Here is a 24,964-nt window from a genome sequence, read left to right as displayed (position 1 = left end):
TACAGTTTCAAAGAAGAGGGAACGACACAGTGATTAAAAAGGATTTTTTTTTTAATCTGATGAATTGAGGTGTTCTTGATATTTGATATTACTACTGAAAAGTACATGCAAATTTTTGTCTATTCACTTTGTACTTGTGAATCCTAATCTTCTGAGATTAGCAAGATAGAGCGAGCTATGCTATTATTGTAAGTTAATGTGTTGGAAATGTCTATTAAAATGCACTGTTTGAATATTGCAGATGGAAATCGACACAGCACTGAGTGATCTGGAAGCAGCTGACTTTGCAGAGCTGGTAAACATTTTATTTTTGTTGTTTGCATTGCATGGTATCTCTTTGTCTTGGTGTCATATTCAGTAGTTGAAAAAAGCACTATTTCCAAACTCATCCACTTTTTTTTTAATCAAGTGGGAGTCAAAGCAAAGTTATACTGTAATATTCTTGTTTTAAGATAGCTCAGTTTTACCCATCCTATTTATCCTGAATTTGTCTCCATGGTTAACATTATAACCATATTACCTTACAGGATTAGTCACTGAAAACCCATGGTTTACTATAATTTAAGTCCATAGGATGTCTACAAGGACACTCTAATTTCAACATAGCTGATTGTTGTTACGTTTCTTTTTTTTGTATAGATAACTGTCTCCTTCCCAAGAAATTGTGAATAAACCTGAAAACTCTGTGGAGCACTGAGAACTTAATATTCCAGTGTACAGAAGGCAGTTACAAGTTATGCTATTTTTAATACTGTTAAGGGAGAAGATAGTCATTTACTTTAGTATCGCTTGCTGTGCATGCTCTTTACTGTGCCATATAGGAGAGTGAGGTGTAAACATATTGAAATTTCAGTTTTACTTTCTAATGACAGAGCTTTTTTTAAACTCATGTTCCAGAACAATTATTTTAGAATTATTTTCTTTGTAGGTGTATTACAATTGAGCATAAAGATAACTTGTTTGATCCCATATTTACCATAACTATTTGGGACATACCTATTCTCAATTACAAAATATACTTAATGGTTCTTAAAACCTAAAATATGAGGTAGACAGACATATAGTCCATCTTGTGAATGAATAAAAAAAGGAATTACTGTATGAGACAACCTGGATGATTATTTACAGAAAGCAATGTTTATAAGTTGTGTATTTATTGCACAGAAATTGGTTGCGCCCACTTCATTTAAAATACACTGTATCTGACTAGAGATGGTGTTACTAATCTGAGAGCACTGGGCATCTAAATTAAAAGATCAATGAAGGGGTAGATTTTTGGTAAAATGTCAAATACTGGAAAAAATGCTTTGACTTGGAAGTTTTACTCTAGGGGGGCCTCTGGTGTCAGTACTTATGCTTCAGCTACTTTGCTCTTAAGAACTCTGAGAATTAGTGTATCCTCTAACAAAAATAGTTTATGGACAGATAACAACTAAATAGGAAATCTGTTATTTTGAGATTAACATTATTAAAGAAAATCGTAGTGATGTGAAAATCGATAACAAAGGCTAAAACTTGGTATTTCACTTAACTGCCATACTGATAATAAGGAATAGTCAAAAATGAAAGTATCCAATAAAATATTGATTATAGTTAACTGGAACTAGTTTACTTGCATTTGGTCAGTAAACTAAAAATTCTTAATTAAAAAAATATACCATGCTTTTTTTCCCCACAGTCCGAAGATTATTACGACATGAGAAGATTATATATGATAATGGGCTCTTGTCTCTTCTACAAGGTAGTATTAGTGATTAAGATCTAAAGATTAGGAAAATGCATCTGGAAATCTAACCCAGTCGTGGAGTAACTCTTTCTGAACCTCACAAATATGAGAAAAATGTGTGATTGTTTTGAAGGTGTATTTGTAGTAACAGGCCTAAAACTCAAATACCATAGCCGAAAAAATTGATGTCAGGAAGTGATATGATCAGTAAGAACAAAATACTCATTTGAAACAGTCTTATGGGAATTTTGCTGCATATGATCCAAGGATTGAAGAGAGAAGGTAATGAGACTATATGATATTCTAATAGGAATTTTTTTGTTCATTACCATTTTTCAATAAAGAGACCAGGTGATCTATCTTTAATCTGTCTTTAAATCAAAGGCTTGAGAAATTGGGTTGACAGCTTTTTCACTTTGGCCTCATTTGTAAATTTATGTATCTTTATTAAATGTAGACAGTGTATTCAACAGTGTAAAGAAAGAGGAAGATAAAGCAAAGGCTGTTAGGGAAACTTACATTTTAGGGATTTTTTCATACAATTGTTCCATTATGCTGGTAGTGTTACGTGACTAAACTGTTAGCACACATGGAACTAAGAAGTATCTACTGTGACAGTGCTTTAACTGTAGCGCCCTTAGTGCTCGAAATACTGTTGTGTACTATGTATCCTTGGAAACTTTATTAATTCCAGTGAAAACGCAGTATTTTTGGTAGGCAGGAAATGAAAGTTAAAGCACCTTAACTCTGTAGCTGTTTTGCAAGCTGTTAAAGCCATGCATTTCCCATCTCGCCTCCGATAATTTGTATATATGCTGATGTTTTATTTGTTTATGTTTCCATGTTTTGATTCTTCAGATGTGGTGCAAAAGCGCTGTTACCTATTGTACAACTATGTACCAAAAAGATGGCCGGGAAGTTTACAATCTCAATGCATGTAGAGTGTGGTTATCTCTATGTGAAAAGTACTCTGAAGTGATAAGTGGCGGTGTTGTATTTCTTACTGAATACACTTCCTTTTCTGTGTTTAATTAAGGGTTACTTGATTGGTAATCACTTGCCAAAAGAAGATCTTATTGATATAGGTTTATATTGTCGGCACTATTGTCTGTTACCCTTGGCAGCAGAGCAGAAGATTGGTCAGTTAGTGATATGGCGGGAAGTATTTCCACATCATCATATCGAGCCACGTGACGTTTCAAGTTTTACAGGATACAGGGAACCTGAAGCAAGACACTTTTTACTGATAGTTGGCTTGGTAAGTTAACTTTTCCAGTATGCCCTTTCTCTAATGCTCTGCTTTACTGTTGTGTGTTGTCTACTGTTAAGATCAAAACTTCCCTTGCATTTTATTAGTAATTTTACAGAATGTTCATGTTACAGCTGCTTCATGGAATAGAATTTCTCAGAGAGTAGCATTATTTATACATTCGTAAAGCTTGCAAGTTTAAGTATAAGTTCTCATTATTTTTATGCCTTTTCACTTTGGATGAAGATGTTTTTACTTTCATGATTTTGTATTTTCAGACAACTCCTTACAGAAATGTGTATTTTTATTTTTAAATGTGGAGTTTTTTAAAGCAAACAACTAATAAGTATGTAAATGATAGCTTGATTGACTTAAATAACATGGTAACAGATCTCCTTGGACATGATTTGATTACAGAAAAAAAACAAAAACAAAAACAAACCTCCTGGAGATGAGGAAGGAGTTTTGAATGTAGTGCTGCATTTGCCCAAGTATCAGATGAGCTATAAATATAATACAGCACATACTGTATATTGAACCAAAGGCTAATGTTGCTACCTCCGTGTTTACAGAGACACTTTATGCTGTGTGTCCTGCTAGAGGCAGGAGGCTGTGCATCAAAAGCTATTGGGAATCCAGGACCAGACTGTATCTATGTAGATCAGGTCAAAGCCACTATACTTCAACTGGAAGGAATAGATGCCGGCATAGAGGAAAGGCTAGATTCTCCTTCCATTCCACCTTTATCTTGTGCTGACTGGTTCCTTCCTGCAACACGTGACAAACTGGAGAGCTTGACCACCTCACCCATCCTAAGCAAGCTACAGAATACTTCCAAATCAGTAATCACTCCAGCAAGCAAAAGGACCCTGTTTGGTGACTCTTCCTTAGTGACACGTAAGCCGAGCCCTACGAGAAGCAATGGAGGGCCTGACCACAGTAATGAAGGTCCTGCGGAAGATGAAAGCAGTAATCCACAGTCTGTAGTGGATCAGGTGTGAGAACAAAGACAAAGAGAATTCATAAGGTTCTGGCGGGCTTGGGGGGAGGTGGCAATTCTTTTAAAAACTCACTCAAGTAATTTTTTTTTAAGAAAATATACTGTAAAAGAATAAATCTTAAGAGCCCCTGAATTCAGTAGAAAATATTTCTGTTGCCTTGGGAAGCTTTGGGTCAGCCTCAGAGCCATCAGATTTTATTTTATCATTGCTTGTAAATATTTGGGTTTTTCACGACTGAAGTGGGCACAGCTGCATTGGAATCAGCAGAAATAATTGGAGAGTATCCCCAAAATAATAATGGTGTAAACATATGTTATCAGAACAAATTGCTGTGCAGTTGTACAACTGCTTCTAACCCATTTTAGTCTGAAATAGGCTATAAAATACACCTATATAAGTTGATGCAACTGTTTGGGCCCTTTAAAAAAGTGCTACATTATTTTCTTCTAAGTAGGTGACTTGTTGGTTTCTTCTCTTCTTTCGTTAGCTGTGTTTTCTCTGTTCATTCATCTCTCTGCTTGTTTTCAGGCCACTAGAAAAAAACATACCCTACCAAATCCATTTCACTTAGGAAACCTCAAAAAGAACCTGTCAGAGAAAGATACAGAACTTCTTAATGCTATCAAGTAAGAAATTATTTTTTATGAAGTACTTCATTTTTAAGGCCATACTTGGATTGTTTTTTGAATATGCACAGATCACAGAAGTTCCTGCATAATTTTATTCTAGCAAAAACTTTGCTATGCAAGGCTTCTCAGAAGTAAAGCTCTTAAATGGAAAGCTTAATTAGAAAAGATGACTTTCTCAAGAATATCTCAAGAAAATGTATACGCATGTCCCACATATAGGTGAACTTGGAAGTTCCAATAGTTTTTGGAACACACATAACCTTGTGCCTCCCTGGTATCTCTAGGCAGGTGTACAAAGGACAAGGAAGCCTTCCCAGTTGCCACTTGTTGCTTGTGACAGCACAGTCTGCTCTGGTGTTCTCTATGAGCTCTAAAGAAAGCTTTCCTTCCTGCCCCCCCCTCCCCCCTTGCTTTATTTCTCCTTTCCTTTTTCTTTTTTTTGATGAGAATTTTTGAGAACACAAGTGCAATACCGAACTAGTACCATAGTATTTTGGTTTGTGGGGTTTTTTCTTAAATTATGAGTCCAAATTAGCAGGATTTCCTTGGTTTAGAAATAGGCACCTTTTGAATGTCTGTATCCATTTTTGTACTCTATTGTAGTTACCAGAGAACAATTGTGTCTTAAGAAACAAAAGTATATGTTGTTTAACTGAAATTCCTTTCAAAATTATTTTAATATCAAATGAATTCTCCAATTTTTTTAAGGTTGACATCTGGTCCTGAGAATACCCTCTTCCACTATCTATCTTTGGAAACGATGCAAGGAATCTTTATCACTCCAACTCACAAAGAAGTAGCACGGCTCGGTGGCTCCATCCACCCTCAGTTAATTGAGAATTTCTATCGTTGCTGTCTTTCAATTCGTTCCATTTTCCAGGAGTCCATGAGGAAAGAAGTATGGAAGCTTTGCTTTCTGTTTTTTCTATTTACATTCTCAACTCAGCATTTCAAGATTGTTTTCACTTCATTATTTAAATAGTTCACTAGCAGGGGAATTTGCACGTGGCTGTTTTTAAAGCTCCCAATATTTTTACTGCTATGAGTGGGTTCTTTCTCTGACCATCCAACCAAGTATGCATGCAGTTATGGCTCACTCTTCCACCAAAAATGCCCTCAAAATAAATACTCCATGTCTCCAGTATAGTATCTTCTTATTCTGTTTCATGTTAGGACTCTTGTTTGTAACTTAGCAAAAAGTTTCACGTGCTGGGTTCAAGAACTGTAAGTAGCAAAAGAGGGGTGTTTTAGCCATTTTAATGCTGGGAGGGGATTTCAGATTGACAGAAAAAGGAACTTTAGGCCCTCTTTTTTCACAGAAAACGTTTCATATGAGCAGCAACAGTGCGGTTTCCCCTCACTGTGCTGTCTGAGCAGTGACCTGAAGAGGGGCTCTGACAGTGAGAAGGTCGTTCGTTCTTAGAGTCTTTGGTCTCTGTGCTGCCCAACAAGGCTTACGCGTTTGCCATCCACTAACGTCTGTAATCGCTCGGTCACAGGGCTATCAGTCTAAAAGAAGACTGGCTATAATGATAGATTCCTTTCAATTATGCTGCCAGCTCTCTTGGATTTTAGATTAGGTGGGATGACAGGATAGGTGAGGCTTTTTCCCTTTACAAAGATACCAATTCAAGCCTAGCTCTAGACTTGGGCTGAAGCCTGATTCCAGCTGCCAGAGCTTTACGTGTGTGCTTGGTGTTTAGATTAGACTTAAAAATGGACAGATTGGATGTCAGCAGCTGTACTGCCCTGTGTTTGGTTCAAATTTTCTGTTTACACCAAATGATCCACCTGGAGTAAGATGGCAGTAATAATGCAGAAGTCTAAATAATAACTGTAAGGATCAATTTATGAGATACTCCATTCAGATCAGACATTTTGTGTTCAATGTACGCTTTAGTTTGCTAAAAGTCTGGTTTGTTAATTGCACAGCTGATTTTTTTTTTTATTGACGTGAACTAAATTAGGATAACATTTCAGCTCTGCTAGTTTTGTGACCTGTTCAGTCCTTTTGGAAAAGAAAAATAATTATCTGTAAATTTAAGTGAAATACTGTCTATCAGCTGCATTTTTTTAGATCCTAAAGTGACAATCTAAGTGAATTAAATGAGAAATGGGAAATAACAGTACAAATTTAATGCAGTTTGCAAACAGCAGTATAACTTTTCCTTGAAGTTACCAAACGTTACCAAACAAGTCACTTCTGGTTAGACCGATGTGCCTTATAAATCTTCTAGGAATTTTTAACTGTTAGAAAAATAGGTTAATTTGGTGGATTGTTCTGTCAACTTCATATGACACTAGGGTTTGGCTGAGTAGGGCCTTGACAATGAGTCACGTATTTTGGGCTCTTCTGTTGAGAGACGTGGAAACCCAAAAGCAAGCAGGGAGAATACGCAAATATTTCCTATCATCATTGCCTTTGGTTACAACTGTTAAATAGACAGTTTATAGTTCAAACTAAAAAAAACTGAATAAAGAAACCATTCAACCATTAGGTGTAGCTCATAAAAAGTGAAAAAACTCACGCTTGAAAGTCAAAACTTCTGTTTTGGCCACAGCTACCTCAGCACGTGCTTTTCTGGCTTCTTCAGACGTGGTACAGTAGGTGGCAGCTGGGACCATTCTGCTCTGAAAATCAGAAATAATTGATGAACATGTGCTGTAGAATGAAGTTTCTCTTTTAGAAAATTTGGGGTAGTTTTTGCACGTTTGCTGCAACAATTAATGCTGAAATTGGCAGGTTGCATTGTGGCATGGGGAAAACGTAAGAGTGAGTAGAAGTTTTCCTTGTTCATAGCGCGCAACAAAAAAAGTCAAACATAGAAATATACTTTTATACTGCTTGTTCTTTGACATCAGCTAAATATTGTTTAGTTTAGGATTCAGAGAATTCCACCAATAATGCAAAATTACCGTAAACTGATCAGTAATTAATTTTGCCTCACTTTTTGGGAACTGAAAATTCACAATTTAACTTCTGAATATGTACAGAAATTTTGAATACATTCTAAATTGAGCAAAAATAAGCTCTGTAGTCTTAAACCCTTAAGCCAGCTGTGACAGGACAAGGGGTAATGGTTTTAAACTAAACCAGGGTAGGTTTAGACTAGATATAAGGGAGAAATTCTTTACAATGAGGGTGGTGAAACACTGGAACAGGTTGCCCAGAGAGGTAGTGGAGGCCCCATCCCTGGAAACATTCAAGACCAGGTTGGACGGGGCTCTGAGGAACCTGATCTGGTTAGCCGTGTTGCTCCTGCAGGGGGGTTGGACTAGATGGCCTCTAGGGGTCCCTTCCAACCCAAAACATTCTATGATTCTATGATTCTAATATATATGTCACTGTATATGATAAGTGACCCTGGCCTCATTTTCTTCATAAGCATCTTAGTATTTTTTTTACTCTTAAATAAAATCAGAAGGAAAGAAGTTTTTGTGCATATGAAACCACAAACCCTCATAGTTCTATCAAATATCCCCTCTTAATATATAATTTTTCATGAGTGTTTTCAGAATGAATAGCACAGTATAAGATGTACTAAAATATAAACAAATCTCAGCTTGGAAACTGCATGATATTGACCTCATTTTTTTGGTGGGGAAGATGATCAGACTAAGCACTAACATATACCTTAAGTCTTTTTCAGTAGCAGTATTAGCAAGAACAGGGTTTGAAACAGTTTTACATACTGAGGGAAGATACAGGAAAGGTTAAATAGTCTACAGTGACATTTCTTTCACTCTGTGAACTCATAATAATTTAGAATATGCTTTATGAATTTAATCAAAAGCATGTTTAGGGAAATTTAAAAGACATTTTCTCAGGCAAATATTAGCCATTTTGTTTCCAAACTCTAAGGAGCATTTCACTACTACTTCCACCTTTTTTTCAGAAATTAAGATAGTTATAATGTTTTGACCATCTTTTCTCATCTAGATCTTCAGCTCCCACATCTTCAATATTGTGGGCAGATTGAAACATGTGGTTTCTGCTTCTGCATATGGCAGACAGAAGTTCCTTGATTTTTTTTTATTTTTTTTTTCCAAGAAAATCTTTTCTTTCACATTTGAAGGAACTGATGGGAGCAGAAGTTTTCATCGTCAGATTCAGAGAAGCCCTGGCTTAGCAACTCTCTTAAGACAGATTTGTTTTCCCCTCCTGTTTCCATAATCTCATCTCACTTCTCATGCTTCAAAAAGAAAAAAATTAAAGCTTGTTTTTTCATTATTATGTAGACATATACAAAAGAGCAATAAACCTCCTTTGACTTCAGTGGGAAAAGAATTAAACTAGTGACAAACCCTTTCAAAATTCCTCCTGTGTTTATCTCCATGTCCATTCCCCTCGCATTTCTGGTGAAAGATACCGTGGTTTTATTGGACTCTCGGGACTGTTGAGCACCAAGACAGAGCAAAGAGAGTAAAGTAGGCGTTGTGCATACAGTTTGATCCTCACCAGCAGATTGAGTTAGAAACAGTTGGAACTTCTGCAAAGCTTACTCAAAAGCTCTGTACAAAGCATAGCCCTAAAAACTCCATGAAACACAAAAATGTCTTTATTTTCTATACATTTTATGCACTCAATACTGAGTAAGAGCAAGAAAACGCGCTGAGCAAAGTGCTTCAACTGTTTATTTACAAAAAGAAATTCCTGCCTGGCCAAGTTTATTCAAATAGACTTTTACTATCGCAGTTCTTAATTAGGGAGGCATCCAGAGAAAGAAAGATGAGAGCTTTAGCTGTTGTAACACGCTTTTTAAAAGAAGCTGTATTATCTCAGATGTCTTAGTAGAAAGATAGCGTTTGCCTAGAAGGAAAAAAAAGAATGAGAAAAGGGAGCATGTGTCTACCTCCAAGTTGTGTAACAATGGAAAAAGCCTGCTGATGCCAAAGTAACAAAACCATGGAGAAAAGAATCATGTAAGCAAGTTAGTTGTATCTTCTAAGTCTGGCTTTTTGACAGCAATACCATTAATCAGAGATTCCTGAAGGAATCGCATAGTTATATTTGCTAGTGTTTTTGTAAGAATATTTCATTCTATACTAACATTTCACCAATTGTTTCACAGAAAAAGAAAAAAGCAGGCAGTGGGATTTCAGAATTTAGTACGGCAGATGAAGACCTAGATCTGGTGAGAGAACATGGAGTTTTGTTTGAGTGCTCTCCTGATAACTGGACTGATCAGAAGAAGCCACCACCAACAATGAATTACTGGGTTGTGGGGTGAGTTTAAAGACAAATTAATGTATTTGTCCCAAAGTTTTCCATTTTGAATATGCCACTGTATTCTTTAAGAATGAATTTAACTGCAGCACATCACAGAATAGTTTGAGCTGGCCGACTGAGGTAGCTCTGAGTTGGGATCTGAGAGGTTGCATTGGTGTGATGTCCACCTGCTGTAAAACGTAGGTGCGTTAATTCAGGTGAGCACCGTGCCAGCACGTTAACACCGCAGAGCTGGCAGCCTTTGCGGTGCAGCACTGTGCTGTGCAGACGTGGTAACGCTCTGTAACCGTACTCCTAATAACCCCGCGCTTTCTTTGTCCTCCTCACACTCCTTCCAACTTCTCTGCTCCCTGCTTTGTAAATCCAACCTGTCTTGCTTCCATGCACCATGCTGATTCAGCGATACAGAGAAGTAAGGTGAAATATTGTAGCTGTTGGTTGGGTTTGGGGGTTTTGTTTTGGTGTGGTTTGTTTTTTTTTTTTTTTTTTTTTTTTTTAATTGGGATAATCAAATCAACCTACCAGTCTGTTTAATGTATTTTGGAAAGGGAGATTTCTTTCCTCAGTTTGCTTTCAGAGCTCTGCCATTATCAGTGTAAATGGATTGTGATTGGTGTTGTTATTTAAACTTAATTTTAAGTGATTTTCTTAATGATGCATATAGTTATTGATATATAGCTAGGCTTTATTTGCATGACAGAACAGCATACTGCCCTAGGCATTAAATATTAAGAATAATGTTTTTTTCAAGTAATTAAAAGTTAGGAGTAATGAGAAAGTAGTATTTATAATTTCTTCACAATTAGATCATGCATCAGACCTTGTAATTGTTTAAGTCCAGGCCAGGAAGCCCTATTCTGTAGCCGCTACCTCTCCTGAGTTATTCTTTCCCCCACCTACTCTATTTTGTGCTGTCTATGGTTTAGCTGCAGTAAGCAGAGTCTCATATTAGGAGCAGTCGGTCAACAAGATGCTTCCTTCTTTTCTACATTCATCTTCTGTATTTGGTATTTCTGCTAGATAAATGGGAAGAAAGATGCAAATGCCCAGTTAAATGGAAGCTATGCTTTCACCATATGAAAAATAAATTCAGTATAGGCAGGGTGTGAAAGGAAGATAACTGATTATGCTTGATGAATTCATTAAGCTGTAATTATCCACTAGTTCAACTGCTGCGCAAATAGGAAAATCTTAAAACAGCAAAATACATTGCCGAGAATGGCGCAAGAACTTTTTTTCTGATACAGTGAGAGGAAACTTCATCCACAGGTAATTATATTGGCCAGTAATAGTAATGCAGAAATTCTCTAACAGAGCTTTTGTTCAACCTGTTTGCCTTTAAGTCAGGTGTTTAAAGGGAAAAAAGAAAAACAGTCGTTTCCCACCATGGATGTACATGCAGTTTGTGTGCTATCCTTGGGGTGGGAAAAAATAAAATCTTTAAACATTTTTAAATGTTTACACTGCTGTTGCTATCTTTAAAAAATATTTTTTCAGTCTCTGCATTATCAAACCACGTGTTAAATCAGCGGCAGTCCATTAGTATTTGCAGTGCTATATGCTATAATGCTACACAGTTATGCACAGGTATTAACAGCTATTTTAGCTCTTTAACCTATGTTAGCTTTTTTTTTTAGAGTTTATTAGACTGGCGTGTGGCAGTGTACCTACCCAGATGTATTAAGTTTAAAAAATAGTAAATATGTGAATAGTGGGGCTTGCTCTCAAGTACCTTGATTGCAGCTTTTAGCCTGGAAACTTGCATTACTGCAAACACACCAGTACCATACAAATAGATCCTGAAAACCTGAAGAATTTTTTTCCATACAGTCTTGAGAAAACTGAGAGAGAATAACTTGCTTTAAAAATCTAATGTATTGAAAGAAGTAAGATAATGCAGGAGAGCCACAGAAATTTGCTAGCTGTCCTACACAGCAGTTGTTTTTAACAACTTGCTGAAACCTCAAAGTATGACCAGAATATATCAAACACCTGAGGAGAAAAGGCTAATGCTTGTGATCACTCTTTTTTTCCCTTTCTTTTTTTTTTCCAGGAGACTCATTCTACATCCAAAACCTCAGGAGTGTTATGTCTGTTTTCATGACTCAGTCACAGAAGCTGCTGTTGAACTGGCCTTTAAACTGTCCTTCGGCTTAGCTACGTAGATGAGTTTCCTGAACATTCAGCCATCCTGCAGGGTGTTGTCATCTCTTCAAAGTACTTCGATACAAAAAGAAATTAACTCAGTTGTGGTGCCCACCCATGGTGTATCTTTGAATATCTTTTGAAATGCTTTTAAAAAAAAAAAAAATAAATCTGCCTTGTGGTAATGACACAGTTAAAACTTCAGTGATGCTTCTAATAATCTCATTAATTGAATACTTAAAAATATTTCAGAGAACCAAAGTTCTTACCATCATATACTGTCAAATTATTTATCCTGAGCATAACTTCTTTATATGAAAACATCACATAATTTGTACATTCCCTGCTGTTCAGTGTATAATATGCAATGTAAAATAAGCTGATACTCTCCAAGTATTCTCTGAATGTCTGGCAATTGGTGATGGAGGGGAAAAAAGTTTTCCGGTTGATGAAAATTTTGCGCCTCTAAGGGCATGGAAAATACTGAATGTTTTCAGTAACATTGCATTAATCAAAACAGAAGGAAATCTTTTAGCCAATTTGTGACAGCCACTCAAAACTAACGGCTTATCATTTTTGCCAGTATGGCCTCCTGCACACTCAAGCACTGTAGTGTGGTTGATGTTTTACTTGACTTCATGGGTTTTCACTATAAATAATACTTGTGTTTTTTAAAACACGATTTTGAAGGCTCAAAAGAAAATGGGGAGCAGGAGGGTGACGGTTTTTTAGACCTATGCATGGACTCGGCTAGTTTTCTATTACATTCATAATTTCATAATAAAAAATGTATATTTGGCAAAGTGTTATTCTATTTTTTTTACTTAACTACTTGTTTAGCTATGTCTGCTACAATTTACAGCTGGATATTACAAAAAATGTTAGGTTACATCTGTGTAAGGCAAGAGAAGGCAAGATGTTTGCGAAATCAGAATTCTTCTACAAAATTCAGCTTTCCTACAAATTGTAGAAGTGTTTGTAATGGACGGACCTGCTGCTCCTAAAGCTTTTTTTTACTAAAGTGTAGTTTAAAATGTAAGATTTTTGGGGGTCTAATTTTACCAACATCCAGCATGTTTAGATCTGGTCATCTGCATAACATTTCATCATGTTCCATGTCAACAGTGCATTTTTTTTTTCTTTCTGCTGTTTCTACTTGCTTTTCATGAGTGCTTTTCATAAAATGCATGACTAAAGTTGCATTTTAAACAATGAGATCAAAAAGTTTAAGTATTCAGGAAAGTAAATTCAGTTCCATAGGCTCTCACGATCAAAGCTTTAGATCTTGTTTTCACTAGTAAATTACACTGTTTAGAGCAGTTCTAAAATAGTCAGTCAAATGCTTGTGACTGCCCACTCTGACAGTGTGATCCACAGCTTGTCTTGAACCACTCAACAGTTGCTTTTATTCCAAGCAGTAGAAGTCTTAGGCCTGAAGTTTAAACGTATGATTGCAGGTTTTGTTAATCAGCTGTTTCTAGAATTTATGGCTCCTAGAAGATGAGAGACAGTATTTCAGTTTGAGACACACAAAACTGAGTTACATCAATAGCACTTAGATTTGTTCCCCGTCTGTAAATCAAGTGATGCGAGATTTACTGTTTGAAAAATAAAAATATTTAATAGTACAGATGACATCTGAACAGCACCTTTTAAAAGTCTAAAATTGTGGGGTTTGAATATTAGCTTTCGTTGCAATGGAAGAAGGAACATAGTAAAGCAAGCAGTCCTTGTGGCACTTTAACAGCTTTTACAGAACCTGTATGTTTGTGTGCACACGTAAGTGTGTACCAGTATGGAAAAGGATAATTTTGCTGATGTTTGTCTCTTGTTTCAATCTTTTAAAGGCTGGGCTATACGGATTGAATAGTAGAAAAGAAGATACTTGAATGCTTTAAAAAGAGGACAGCTAACTTTAGATCCTTGTGTTTAGTCAGACCTAGGTTACTCTGCTGCCAGTGTAGTGGGTTAAACTGTTGACTCATCTGGGCCAAGCACACAACTGAGTGCAGAAGAAACAGAGTGAATACGTAGATGTGCGTGGAGAAAAGAACAACTGAAGGAAGGTGGGACTCCTTCAGTACCAGCCAGCTATTTAGATTGGCTTGCTCCTTCACCAGAAACTGCACCTTAAACAGAACTAAGGGCATCCGGCTACACCTTTTAGACTCAAAGCAGCATAGTTCAGCAACCAGATGCTGCAAAATTTGCATTAACCATGTTGCTACTAAGCTTAAGGAGATTTTTAATGGTTACTTTGTTAGTCAACGAAGCAGAGACTGTATTTTGCAGATTTTTAAGAGTATGTTTAAACAGAGCCCCAAAGGATGGTAGGATTTCATTTCCTACAGAACACAGATTTTTATCGGCTATCTTTGATTGTAGATTTGTAACTTTCAGGATGGTTATAGCTGTGAATTAGTCTATAGAATTAATGTTAAAGGGAATAGATAAGGAGAAGCTTCTAAAGGAGTTAAAATGGTAGTATTACGGCTCAAAAGAAATTAATTTCTTTTACCTTTAACTTGTTACTTATAAAAATTATTAGTAAAGCAGTGTAGTGTACAACAAATTCATGGAGCACCTAGGGTTAAAATTACTAATTTCAAGGGAATGCAAGAAACAAAAGTTAGCATTTAAAACCAACAATTAAAACATTTTGACTGAAGAAACGTGTTTCATGCCTTCATTAGTTACTAAGTCAGGAGATGTAGGGCAGGTAAAGCAATTTTAAAAGAATACGCTATCAGCAACCTAGAAGGAATTAGTACTTCTGACCTGCAGTGGAATGGGTATAAATCACATGAATGAAATACATCTAATTGTCATATATAATGTTTTTTAACTCATAATTCAGTATGATCAACGACTACCCTTGGTTACCTGGTTGGTTGGGTTTTTTTTATTCTCTAGCTCCTGGTCAGGGGAGAGGGCCCTGTTCCCACAGCTGACGGAAGCTTCTGGAGAGTTCCAGAGCTCCCTGGAAAGCTTGCTGCCTGTGGCCGGGGGAGGGACCAGTGGCTTAGAAGCAAATGGCGCAGTTTCTGGGCCCGGCCACAAGAGGCAGCTCAGCTCCTGGGTACCCCAAGGCCATCAAGTTTTAACTTTTGAGGGAAAAGAAGCCAGTTTAGTGCCCGCCGGCTCTGGGAAGAGGAGGAAACAGCAGGGGGGCGGCCAGGGCGGGCCCCTGCGCCACAGCGGCCCCACAGCGTGATGAGGGCCTCTCAGACCCCGTCCCCTTGGGGAAGGGCCTGCTGGTGTGGTGGCTGCCATCTCCAAGATGGCGGCGTCGCCCCTCGAGCGGGTGAACCTGTTGCTGCAGGTACAGGCCTGGTCTGAGCAGAGCCGGGCGGACCCTTGCTACCAGGGCACGGTGAACTGCTTTAGTGCTGCATCCCCAGGGGACAAGTTGGGGGCCCTGGGCTGCGCCCCCCTCCCTGTGCCAAGCCCTCTCCCAAACCCTGTTAAAACAAAAGCTTTTAGAAACTTCTTTGGAGCGATGGTGATGGAGCATCCATCATGGGCCAGGGCATTCAAAGGGGTACGGATACTGGCGGAGGAGGTGGTGAGGAGGGGGTTACTGCTGTGTACGTCCCCACAGGATTTTTTTTACTTTATTTGGTAGCAGCAAAGTCATGTTGGGGTACGGATACTGGCGGAGGAGGTGGTGAGGGGGCTGCTGCTGTGTACATCCCCACAGGATTTTTTTTACTTCATTTGGTAGCAGCAAAGTCATGCTTGTTAGTATTTGTAGACAGCATAAAATACCCTTAACGTTTTCCTTGTGACAGTTTTACAAAAGCAGCATTTACTTTGCATCCTCATGTTAATGTATAGGAAAGCATGATCAAAATAAGAAATGAAAACCCAGTTTTGAGTTCTTTTTGTCTTTAAGGAGTCTTTGCCTTCATCCGCAGTAACACAAGAAAATTAGGAAGTCTGAATGAAGAGCATGGCTATGCTTTACCTAGAGATCACTTTGCTGTCACTGCTTAGCAAAGTCTAACGTGGCCAGCCAGTCCAATGTCTGTGAACATCCCCACATAACATTTTTTTCCCTTATAATCCATGTAAGATTTGCTCCTGCACTAATTCCTCAGCTCCATTTAGCTTCTTATGCACTTACCTTAGTGTCCAAAGGGATCCTTTCTTTAATTTAGAAGAACATCATAATTACAAAAGCACTACCATGTTTCTGGTACCTGTATAAACCATTCATCATTGCTTTAACATGGAGTGTGAGCACCCCCTATGGAAGCGAAAATGCATAGGCAGGCTACTTCAGGAAAACAATTTCTATGCAGTTCTGTGAAATATTCTTCTATTCTGCAGTTTCTGGACCGCAGTTTCCGTAGGTATCCCTAGTCTTAGAAATGTATGAAGTAAGGAAGTTGAAAATGTTGCCTATTTCTCAGAACTATTGATGTTTCAGTTGCAGTTTTAGATTTTCTTGTGTTAATCTGAATGCATACATCTGTTGGTAAGCGTCAGAATTAATCCAGGTTTCCAATACCAAATGCGTGAAAAATAAAGGACCTGTAAATGACCATTTTTGGCCTTTTTTAAAGCTCATGCCAAAGTAAAAACAATAGAAGGAATATTGTATAATATCCTTGGTGTAGTATAAACATTGGAAATGTTATTTTAAAGATCCATTTCTTTTTCCATGGCATTTTTCAGTTTTTGGTGTGGCAATTTGGCAAATACTATACAGTATTTCCTAACACGGGCTCTAAACTTTGCTTTTAAGGACAAATATAAATATTTTCATGTCCAAAGTGGATAAAGAAAAACAGGTAAATAATCTCTTGCATATTTGTTCTGTTTAATAAACAAACTAACTAAACCTGGTCAAGAGCTCCGCAGTTCTTTCTCTCGGCATGGTTGGTAACGAGTGGTGGTGTATCAATAAAATTTTGTAATGAGCTTATTTTATAACCAGAGGAAGCACAAGCATGGCTTACTGTGTAGCTTATTGTTGAAGGTAATGAAATCTGGGGTTTGATCTGTAATGATTAATGACGTTGAGGTGCGTGTAAATGACTGCTTATAACTGCAGTCAGAATTTTCAAGGTTTTGTTCAGGATATGTAATTATTTTGGAGTGAACTGATGCAAATATTAAGATGGATATTAAAAAATCTTGGACTCAGACACCTATGTTTCTGGGCTTTGTCAAAAACCCCAATTACCTTCTCACAATTAAGATTGCATTAACGTGCTGTAGTCTCAAAAACCTTTATGTTTGTAATTTCACTCGTGAAATTACAGCTGCTTTTATTCTAATGTGTGAAGTTCTGGAGTTGTGTCCCTCAAGCAGGAGTCTCTCACTTTGATTTTTTTTTCCCATTATTTTCTTGCTAATCACTGGTATGTAAGCATCAGAAAAAAATCTATAGATATTAAAGTGCATATTACTGCTGTAGATAAGTAAGGCTCCACACTTGAAAATTGATTTCTTGCTACATGTAAAGCTAGAAACGTACTTATCAATAGTTAAAGCATTTTAAGAACTAGTTTTGTACAATGCACCAGAAAAGGAGCAGGTTTAGGTTATAGCTCAAAAAAACAATTAAACTTTTGGGCTATGCTGCCTTACTGTGCAATTCTGTCTACTTGGGAAAAGTCCCTTCACCTGGATGGATTCCTGAAAGACAGACAGGTCTACACCCATGCAATTAATTACATGAAATCTTGGTCTTGGAATATGAAATGTTGATATTGGCATTTGACAAATTACGTAAAATTCACTCATATCAGCAGAACAGGAAATAAGTTCTTTGCATCTAATTTGTTTCATGTGAAAATAGCTGGGAAAATCTGGTTTATTTGTGTCTGTCTTAGGTTATCTGTTTTAGGATTTCTTTGGTTAGGTTTTGATAATCTAAACAAAAATCCAATGTTCTGTGCTTTCTCTTGTTGACAGTTTTTTACTGCAGTGCCAGAAACTTTTCTTGCCACGGGCTTTTCTGGTGGTGCTGGCCAGGAAGAATGCTGTCAGTCATTAAAGTATGATTAATCTCCTTGTATTGCATGCAAATTCTCAAGCAGTCCTTTTTCAATTACAGTCCTTTTGTATGTAAAGAGTTTAAGGTTGCCATTTCCATCCTTACAGTGGAAAAAGTAAAACATGCATGATGTAAATAACACAGTGTTTATAGTTCTTCAAATCTCCTTGCCGTCTCCTAGAAGCATTTCCAGATGGCTTACGTGTGTATGAGCTTCTGACTCAAATTTTAGAAACATTCCATGAATAGCACTCAAGATTAATTCCTTTAGAAGTGTAGTATTTAGCAAAGTAGCATATCCGTTGTTGAAGCTCAGGGTCCTTGGATGCTTGTTTTGTGCAGGATAGGAAAGGGGAAAGACAATATGCGTTAGTTTGTGCTTAGATGGATTATCTTTAAAAAAAAAAAAAAATTACTACAACCTTTAGGCTCAAAGCGCAAAGGAACTTTGTTAAAGACGACAGGCTCTATCTACGTGCCAGACGCTTGGTGTTGAAGAAAGTACTGGCACAGTCGAGCGCCCTCAGATTGCAGCTGCCCCCTCTCCTGCTCGCTGCTGCGCCTAGCAACAGTTTATAGAATCATAAAATCATGGAATCATAGAATCGCTTTGGTTGGAAAAGACCTTTAAGATCATCAAGTCCAACCTTTAACCTAACCCTGCCATCCCACCACTAAACCATGTCCCTAAGCACCTCATCTATCCTTCTTTTAAATACCTCCAAGGATGGGGACTCTACCACCTCCCTGGGCAGCCCGTTCCAGAGCCTGACAACCCTTTCAGTGAAGAAGTTTTTCCTAATATCTAACCTAACCCTGCCCTGGTGCAGCTTCAAACCATTTATGCAGCGACATGAGCTAGGGCAGGTTGCAAAGCCTTCTGTACAGCTAATAAAATATTAGGGCAGTTAAGTTATTAGTGCAGTTAAGCTGAGCTCCATACTACTACAGCTACAGTGTTGCTGTTACTGAACTAGCAAGTAAGAAGTGATTTGAGATACATCTACATGGTCTGCATGCCCTACACAAGCTGTACCCGTGATGCCGTTTAAGTCAACAGGGCTATGTCAGGTATGGCCACTTAAAAACATTATGCAAGATGTTTCTTAGAGTGTGATTGGCTTTTTCTTATTTGGTAAATGCTATGGGCCGCGGTGGAAGTAAGTACACTGATTTTTATGTTTCCCTGTTCCCCCACCGTGGAGGGTTGATGCACAATTGTTGTATGAGGGAGCTCTACAGGCTGATCATTATGGAGGACTGGATGATTACAGATGAGAAAGATGTTATCTGGGTCACAAAAGCACCATGCAATTCAGAAGCTGAAAAAGAAAAATAGCTTATAAATATTTTTTAATAAATGGAAGAAGAGCCAGGGAATCTTTGCAAGTGGAAATTTTTAAATACCCCAGGATAGGTCTTACTCTGAGACTGCCATGTTTGTGTATTATTTTGTAAATAATACAATGTTTCAGATATGTCTTACTCTTCATTAAGTAACAACAACAAAGGTCAGTATTATAGTATTGTGATGCTGTATTCTTGTAATTGCATACAGCAATTTTTGTGTTTCAGTACTGGAAATGGTTTTTGGCAAACCCAGCTTCTGGCGGAGCAGCAGGAGCACCATCCATCTGTGTAGCGTACCCGTAGGCTTCGCACGAGCTCATTTAGCTGCTGATACTGGGAAAGGTAGTGAAATCTCTCAAAAGGCAGTTCCGGTTTCATCTGATGTGCCTCAGGTTGTTCATATTTACTTCATTTTAGAGGCAGACCAATATTCAACAGTATTCGAATTCTATTACTTAAAGATTTACCATTGCACAATTACAAACTTAAAAGTATTAAGAAATACTTCCTTGAAAAGAAGAGGATGAGGGCGAGTGAAAGAGGATTCTTTGGAAATAGTGCTATAGCATAGCTCTCAAAGTTTTCTGTTATTTTTAGATTCCATATGGAAAAGTTAAGGAATTTGCCAACTTGGGAAACCGGATACTAGAGGAGTTTAATTTTTGCTAACCTATGGTTAAAGAGCTAACGACCATCCTTGCTCTATATCAAGAATATCAACTGAAGATTTTCAGCAAAGATTTTGGGTAGTGTATGTCTCTAGATATATGTTTCATTCATTCAAACAGATAAAATTAATTTCCCAAAAACAGTGTCTGGAAGGCTTTGCAGCAGAGAGAAAAAAATCTCTGCTTTCTGTGTTGTTGTTGGCTTTCCTGGCTTTCCTGATCTGCCTGCAGCGGGACAAGTTAACCCTAGTTACTGTCCGTGCTGTGCAGGGCTGTCCCAGGAATTGGCTCCTTGACCCCATCTGTGGCTTTCTGTGCCCTGTACTTGGGCCAAATTAGTATTTTCATGATACCTTCAGTATAAGAAGGTGTACAGCTTGAAGTTCCTCCTTCAAAGATCTGTTTATTGCTTGCTGCATTTTCACCTGCAGAGAATCTGAAGAGCCTGGGTGTAGTTACCTGTGGAATGTGGAAACAGATGAAGAAGCTACAGATATAAAAAGTGGATTTTTTAGCTTTGTCACAGCTCGTGGCTAGTGTTCCACTACAGGGAAAAGCTGGAATGAGTAACACTTCTAATAAATTTGAGTATGAATGCGTGGGGAGGAAGCGAAAACATGGTATTTCGTAGAAAATATTCTTTTCAGAGAGGGGGCAAGAGAATTCAGACATAAGCATACTGCTGAATGAGGATAAAATTGGAATGGTAGTTATTCGACCTGAAAGTGTTTGAAGAATTGGATAGCACTATCTGTCTATCCATCCACGTGTCTTGATTTCTTCTTTATGCTTTGTTCATAAGTGGAGGGAACAATAATCTACTATGTTTTTCATATCATATCGATGTTAAATGTTTCAGTTATGTAGAGCAGTTTGTACTGAAGAGAACGGCTTCCGTAAAGCATAACAATGGGCCTAAATTTCTTTTATATTGAGTGCTGCTGAGCAACAGTTCCAGGGACTTGGTGACTGTATTATTGAAATTGCAGAGACAGATGGACTTCCTGGCCTCTGCCAGGGTTTTGGTGTTCCAGTACAGGGAATCATTATATACCGAGCCTCCTATTTTGGATGTTATGGCACCGTTAAGGTAGCTTTTACAAACAAAAATGCACACGTTTTAAATCTTTATCATGATATTTTAAATATTTTTTATGAACTAACGACGGTGTTAGTTACAGCTTTTGTCTTTACAGTTATTTGTGCTCAATAGAGTACATTACTGAAGAACTGAGTCATTTTACAGTAGGATTAACAACAGAAATGATCAAAATTATACTTGATATCTGCTGGATTGGACATACATTTTACAGAATTTTTACAGGCTTTTTTTTTTTTATTGTTACTTTGCAGGGGTTACTGCCAAATCCAAAGCAAACTCTATTCATTCTTTCCTTTTTCATTGCTCAGGTTGTGACTACTTGCTCAGGAATGCTGTCGTATCCTTTTGACGCTGTCAGGAGATGCGTGATGATGTGGGTACAGTCTAGCTTGCAATCCTTTTCTGAAAAATTACTTACTAGATTTTTGAAGTTTGATGTGCTAATTGAAGCGCTGTATAGCCTTACAGCAGGCAAGACTATTCAGAAAAAAAAGTGGAAACATCTCCAGAAAGACAAGAAGAAAAATGAAATAATAATATTGTGTGAGTCTGGTAAAAGTATGTTCAGTTCACGGCTTGGTGAGAGCTTTTAGCAGAAAGACAGGATCGGTTTTCTTTTTCCTGCCCAGAAGCCAGATATTTGGAGTAAGACAGGTTTGTGGGTAGAGTAATATCCTCTATTAGCCAAGCTAAAGCAGTTAAAAAATAATCTTTGCGGCACACAGCTGTTCCTCAGGTGCAAGTTAGAATCAGTAATCTTCAAAGCTCAGTACAAGCTGAGAATCATTTCCCAGCACGTGATGGGTATGATAGTGTATTATTAGCAATTAACGTTGGATCTTGTTGCTAGCTATTAGGTAATTTTACTAGGTAGTTCAGTAGCTTTTGAAGTACATTTAATAATACAAATTCTTGCTATGAAGATCATCCTCAAACATGAAATAAAAAAAGCCCACAAAAATGCTCTTGGAAAATCAGGACCTTCTTCCCTGCATCCCTGAGGAGGTTTTGCCATCTGATAATAGGAGTTGTTTGTTCCAAAGAAGTGTCTCTACATTTGGGTTCAAGAGCACCTTCTTTTCTCTCCATATTCCAGAAAGTCAAAATCGGAATAGGTGTTGGCACAAAACTTGCTTAGGTGCTTTCAAAAAATCCTAGGAGATACCTAGATTCTAATGTAATGCCTGCATGCCTCTGCTAATCTGTCCTAAGTAACAGAAATCCTTGAAGCTCACAGTGGGCAAACACCATGAGCACTACTGACAAAACGGGAATCGTTTGGACATTTCACCAAGCACATCTACAAAAAACGGCTTTGTCAGAGCTGTGGGTGTTACCCAGGGGTATCCCAGAGATCTGCTGTCGTCATTATGCCGAGTTCCACAGTGGGCAAGAGTATTTCCCAAGTGCTCTGCCGTGCAGAGGACGGCTTCATGGCCCGGTTCCTCTGGGCTCTCTCTACTCCACTGTTGAAGCTTTCAAAACCTGAAGGAGTTGGCATGATTTTCAATCATATTGCACTAGGGAAAAGCTGAAGGGAGACTTCAGTACCTTAGCTCTGACTCAGAGAAACAGCCACATGCGTGCATGTGAACATTCGCTGCTTGTCATCCTTTATTTCCTTCACCTGTAAGCACTTGAAGCAAGTTTTAGTGAACCTAATGCTAACTAACAAATCCTCCTTTTTGCTTTGTTTTCATTTGTCCAGCAAATTAATGCTCAGAAACAAGGTGGGCTAGAGGAAAACTGGACTGTGCTCCTCCTCAGCCTTCCTGTGGCTTTATAGTATCGTGCTTATAGCGTTTTTTTTAGAGCACTGTTGGTTACTAATGAACTGAAATCTACTTGGTATAAGAGTATTTCAGTGGTACTAAAGGAGGAAAAGAAAATGAGCAGTGGAAGTTTTAATAGCATTGAAACAGTTCAGAGCACCCTTAGGACTGGAGTGACCTCATTTCATTCCTAAGCCTTCTACTTGCCCGGTAAAGCTCAAAAGAAGCATCAGAAGAAGGATCACAGCCTTTCTAAATTTAGCGATTGGAACCAGCTAACTGAGCACTGCATCAGATAAATATTTATTAGTTCAAAGTGCTAGTTCTTCATGACACTGTTAAGGGCATTTTTAATCTCGAGGTTTCAGAGAGTTCAGGATCTGATTAAAATAGTGAGTGAACATCTATTTTGCTCGTAGAGTGTTCGTGATAGAATTCTCATTGTTTGCATAGCATATTTTTAGTTTAAATATTATACAAACAATACTTCTAAGAAACTATTTGGATGTTTTTGTGACTAAGCATGTACTAAATGAAATAATTTTTTCAGGGAACTAAAGAGCGCTGTTTTAATTTCATTCCAGAAGTAGGTCCAAGAAAATACTTGCCTTTTGTTTAAAATTCTCAACGTTTCAGTTTTATCCACACTAAATGTTACATATCTTGAATTTTAAATTACGGCATGTACTTGAATGCGTTTCAGGAACAGCACTTTCCCTAGCCTGTCAGCAGAGCCTACTGTATGTCTGCGTATGCGTCAGCCTGCTACAGCTTCTACGTGAAACAACAGCAAAAGGAAAACCCATTTCTAGCCTGTTGATGCGTTTTCATGGTATTTCAAAGCACAAGTCAAGACAGCAAAGGAGTTTACGTTTGTTTGGGGTTTTTTTTTAAATTGGCATTAAGAAATACAGCAACTCTCTTTTATCTCTGTCCCATCCCTCAAACAACATTGAGAAGACTGTAGTCTGGCTGGCAGCATTTTAAAGCCAAAACATAACCTAAAAATGTGGAGACCTGAGCACCAAAAGACTTAGAACACTTAATACATTATTTCTTGAGCAAATTTAAAATGGCTGAGGATTCTTCTCAGTATTGAGGATAAATCTTACAGTCTACATAAATGAGGAGAGTCTCATTTTTATTTCTGAGGTAGTAATTTTCAATAGGAAGAAGAAACCAACCCTTGTGGAATATTGGTAACTTAGGGACTCAAGAAAGCACGGAGGAGGCACTTATTTATGTTTGGTTCCAAAGAAATTAAGGCTAGCAGGCTTCCTAAAATTTCTCTGCAACCATTTTCACACAAAACCCTTAGCTCCTCGAGTTAATACAAATACTTCTTTAGCTGCTAAAAAAATCAGATGTGATTCACAGGCCAAGAATTGGAAAAACTCGGACACCACCAATTCCAAGATTGCTGCAGTGACAGTAGGTCATGGGAGGGGATATGCTCAGGGAAGTTTGTGGCTAATTGGGCTTGACTGAATTTTGTTCATACTCGCAGACTGGGCAATCAGCATGACACTGAAACACGCAAGACTTTTACGAAATACTTTCAAGAGTTTGGCTTATCCTGCTTACGATCTCATCTCCAACTTGCAACTTACTCTTGACAAAGCAAATAAAAAGTCCATTGGCACTTTTCTTGTTGCTATCGTGAACATCTACGCACGTCTGCGTGCCTGACTGCAGCTTGAAGTCAGCTGGCTGGGTTGCCAGAAACAACACTGCCGTGGCAGCGCAAAGCTGTGTACGGGCTGATTTATCCTGCTGAGATGGCTTGTCCCCCTGCTGCAAGGTTGCACAATTTCTTCTGGGCCTAGCTTAATAACGTTGCATTGCTGCACAAGAGTATTTGCATCCAATCTCTCGGCCCAAGGTTTCTTTTCAGTCAGGAGTTAGCCTCAGGTGGTACCGCAGAAGCGGGGTGCTGCAATACCGTGAATCACTGAGAACTGGTTTTATAACAGGGATTGAAAACGCAGAGCAGAAACCCACCTTGGGATTTGTCTCCCTGGCTACTGCAGCTGGGACTGGACCCGGTTTGCCTATCTGGTCCTAATACTAGCAAGGAAAATGAAG

The 24,964-nt window shown here is 38.1% G+C and overlaps 2 protein-coding genes across 2 annotated transcripts in view; both read left to right on the top strand.

Moving 5' to 3' along the window:
• Positions 1 to 12,597, top strand: part of INTU (inturned planar cell polarity protein) — a 152,539-nt gene extending 139,942 nt beyond the window's left edge. The window contains exons 12-19 of the mRNA XM_009642227.2: positions 242 to 295; positions 1,679 to 1,741; positions 2,763 to 2,984; positions 3,548 to 3,970; positions 4,505 to 4,602; positions 5,314 to 5,503; positions 9,678 to 9,832; positions 11,889 to 12,597. Of these exons, the coding sequence (XP_009640522.2) occupies positions 242 to 295; positions 1,679 to 1,741; positions 2,763 to 2,984; positions 3,548 to 3,970; positions 4,505 to 4,602; positions 5,314 to 5,503; positions 9,678 to 9,832; positions 11,889 to 12,000 (1,317 nt within the window). The 3' untranslated portion in view covers positions 12,001 to 12,597. The remainder of the gene's footprint in view (positions 1 to 241; positions 296 to 1,678; positions 1,742 to 2,762; positions 2,985 to 3,547; positions 3,971 to 4,504; positions 4,603 to 5,313; positions 5,504 to 9,677; positions 9,833 to 11,888) is intronic.
• Positions 12,598 to 14,838: 2,241 nt separating this feature from the next.
• Positions 14,839 to 24,568, top strand: SLC25A31 (solute carrier family 25 member 31). Its single transcript, XM_035897600.1, is given in 9 exon segments — positions 14,839 to 14,866; positions 15,229 to 15,545; positions 16,659 to 16,741; positions 16,743 to 16,776; positions 19,563 to 19,635; positions 19,638 to 19,687; positions 20,949 to 21,095; positions 21,359 to 21,578; positions 24,387 to 24,568. Coding segments are annotated over 9 exon segments (1,134 nt in total).
• The last annotated feature ends 396 nt before the right edge of the window (positions 24,569 to 24,964 follow it).

Source organism: Egretta garzetta, unplaced genomic scaffold (genome assembly GCF_000687185.1).
Source record: "Egretta garzetta isolate BGI_Z169 unplaced genomic scaffold, ASM68718v1 scaffold467, whole genome shotgun sequence".
NCBI lineage: Eukaryota > Metazoa > Chordata > Aves > Pelecaniformes > Ardeidae > Egretta > Egretta garzetta.
The sequence above is the reverse complement of the archived record's forward strand: the minus strand, read 5'-3'. Positions and strand labels throughout refer to the sequence as shown.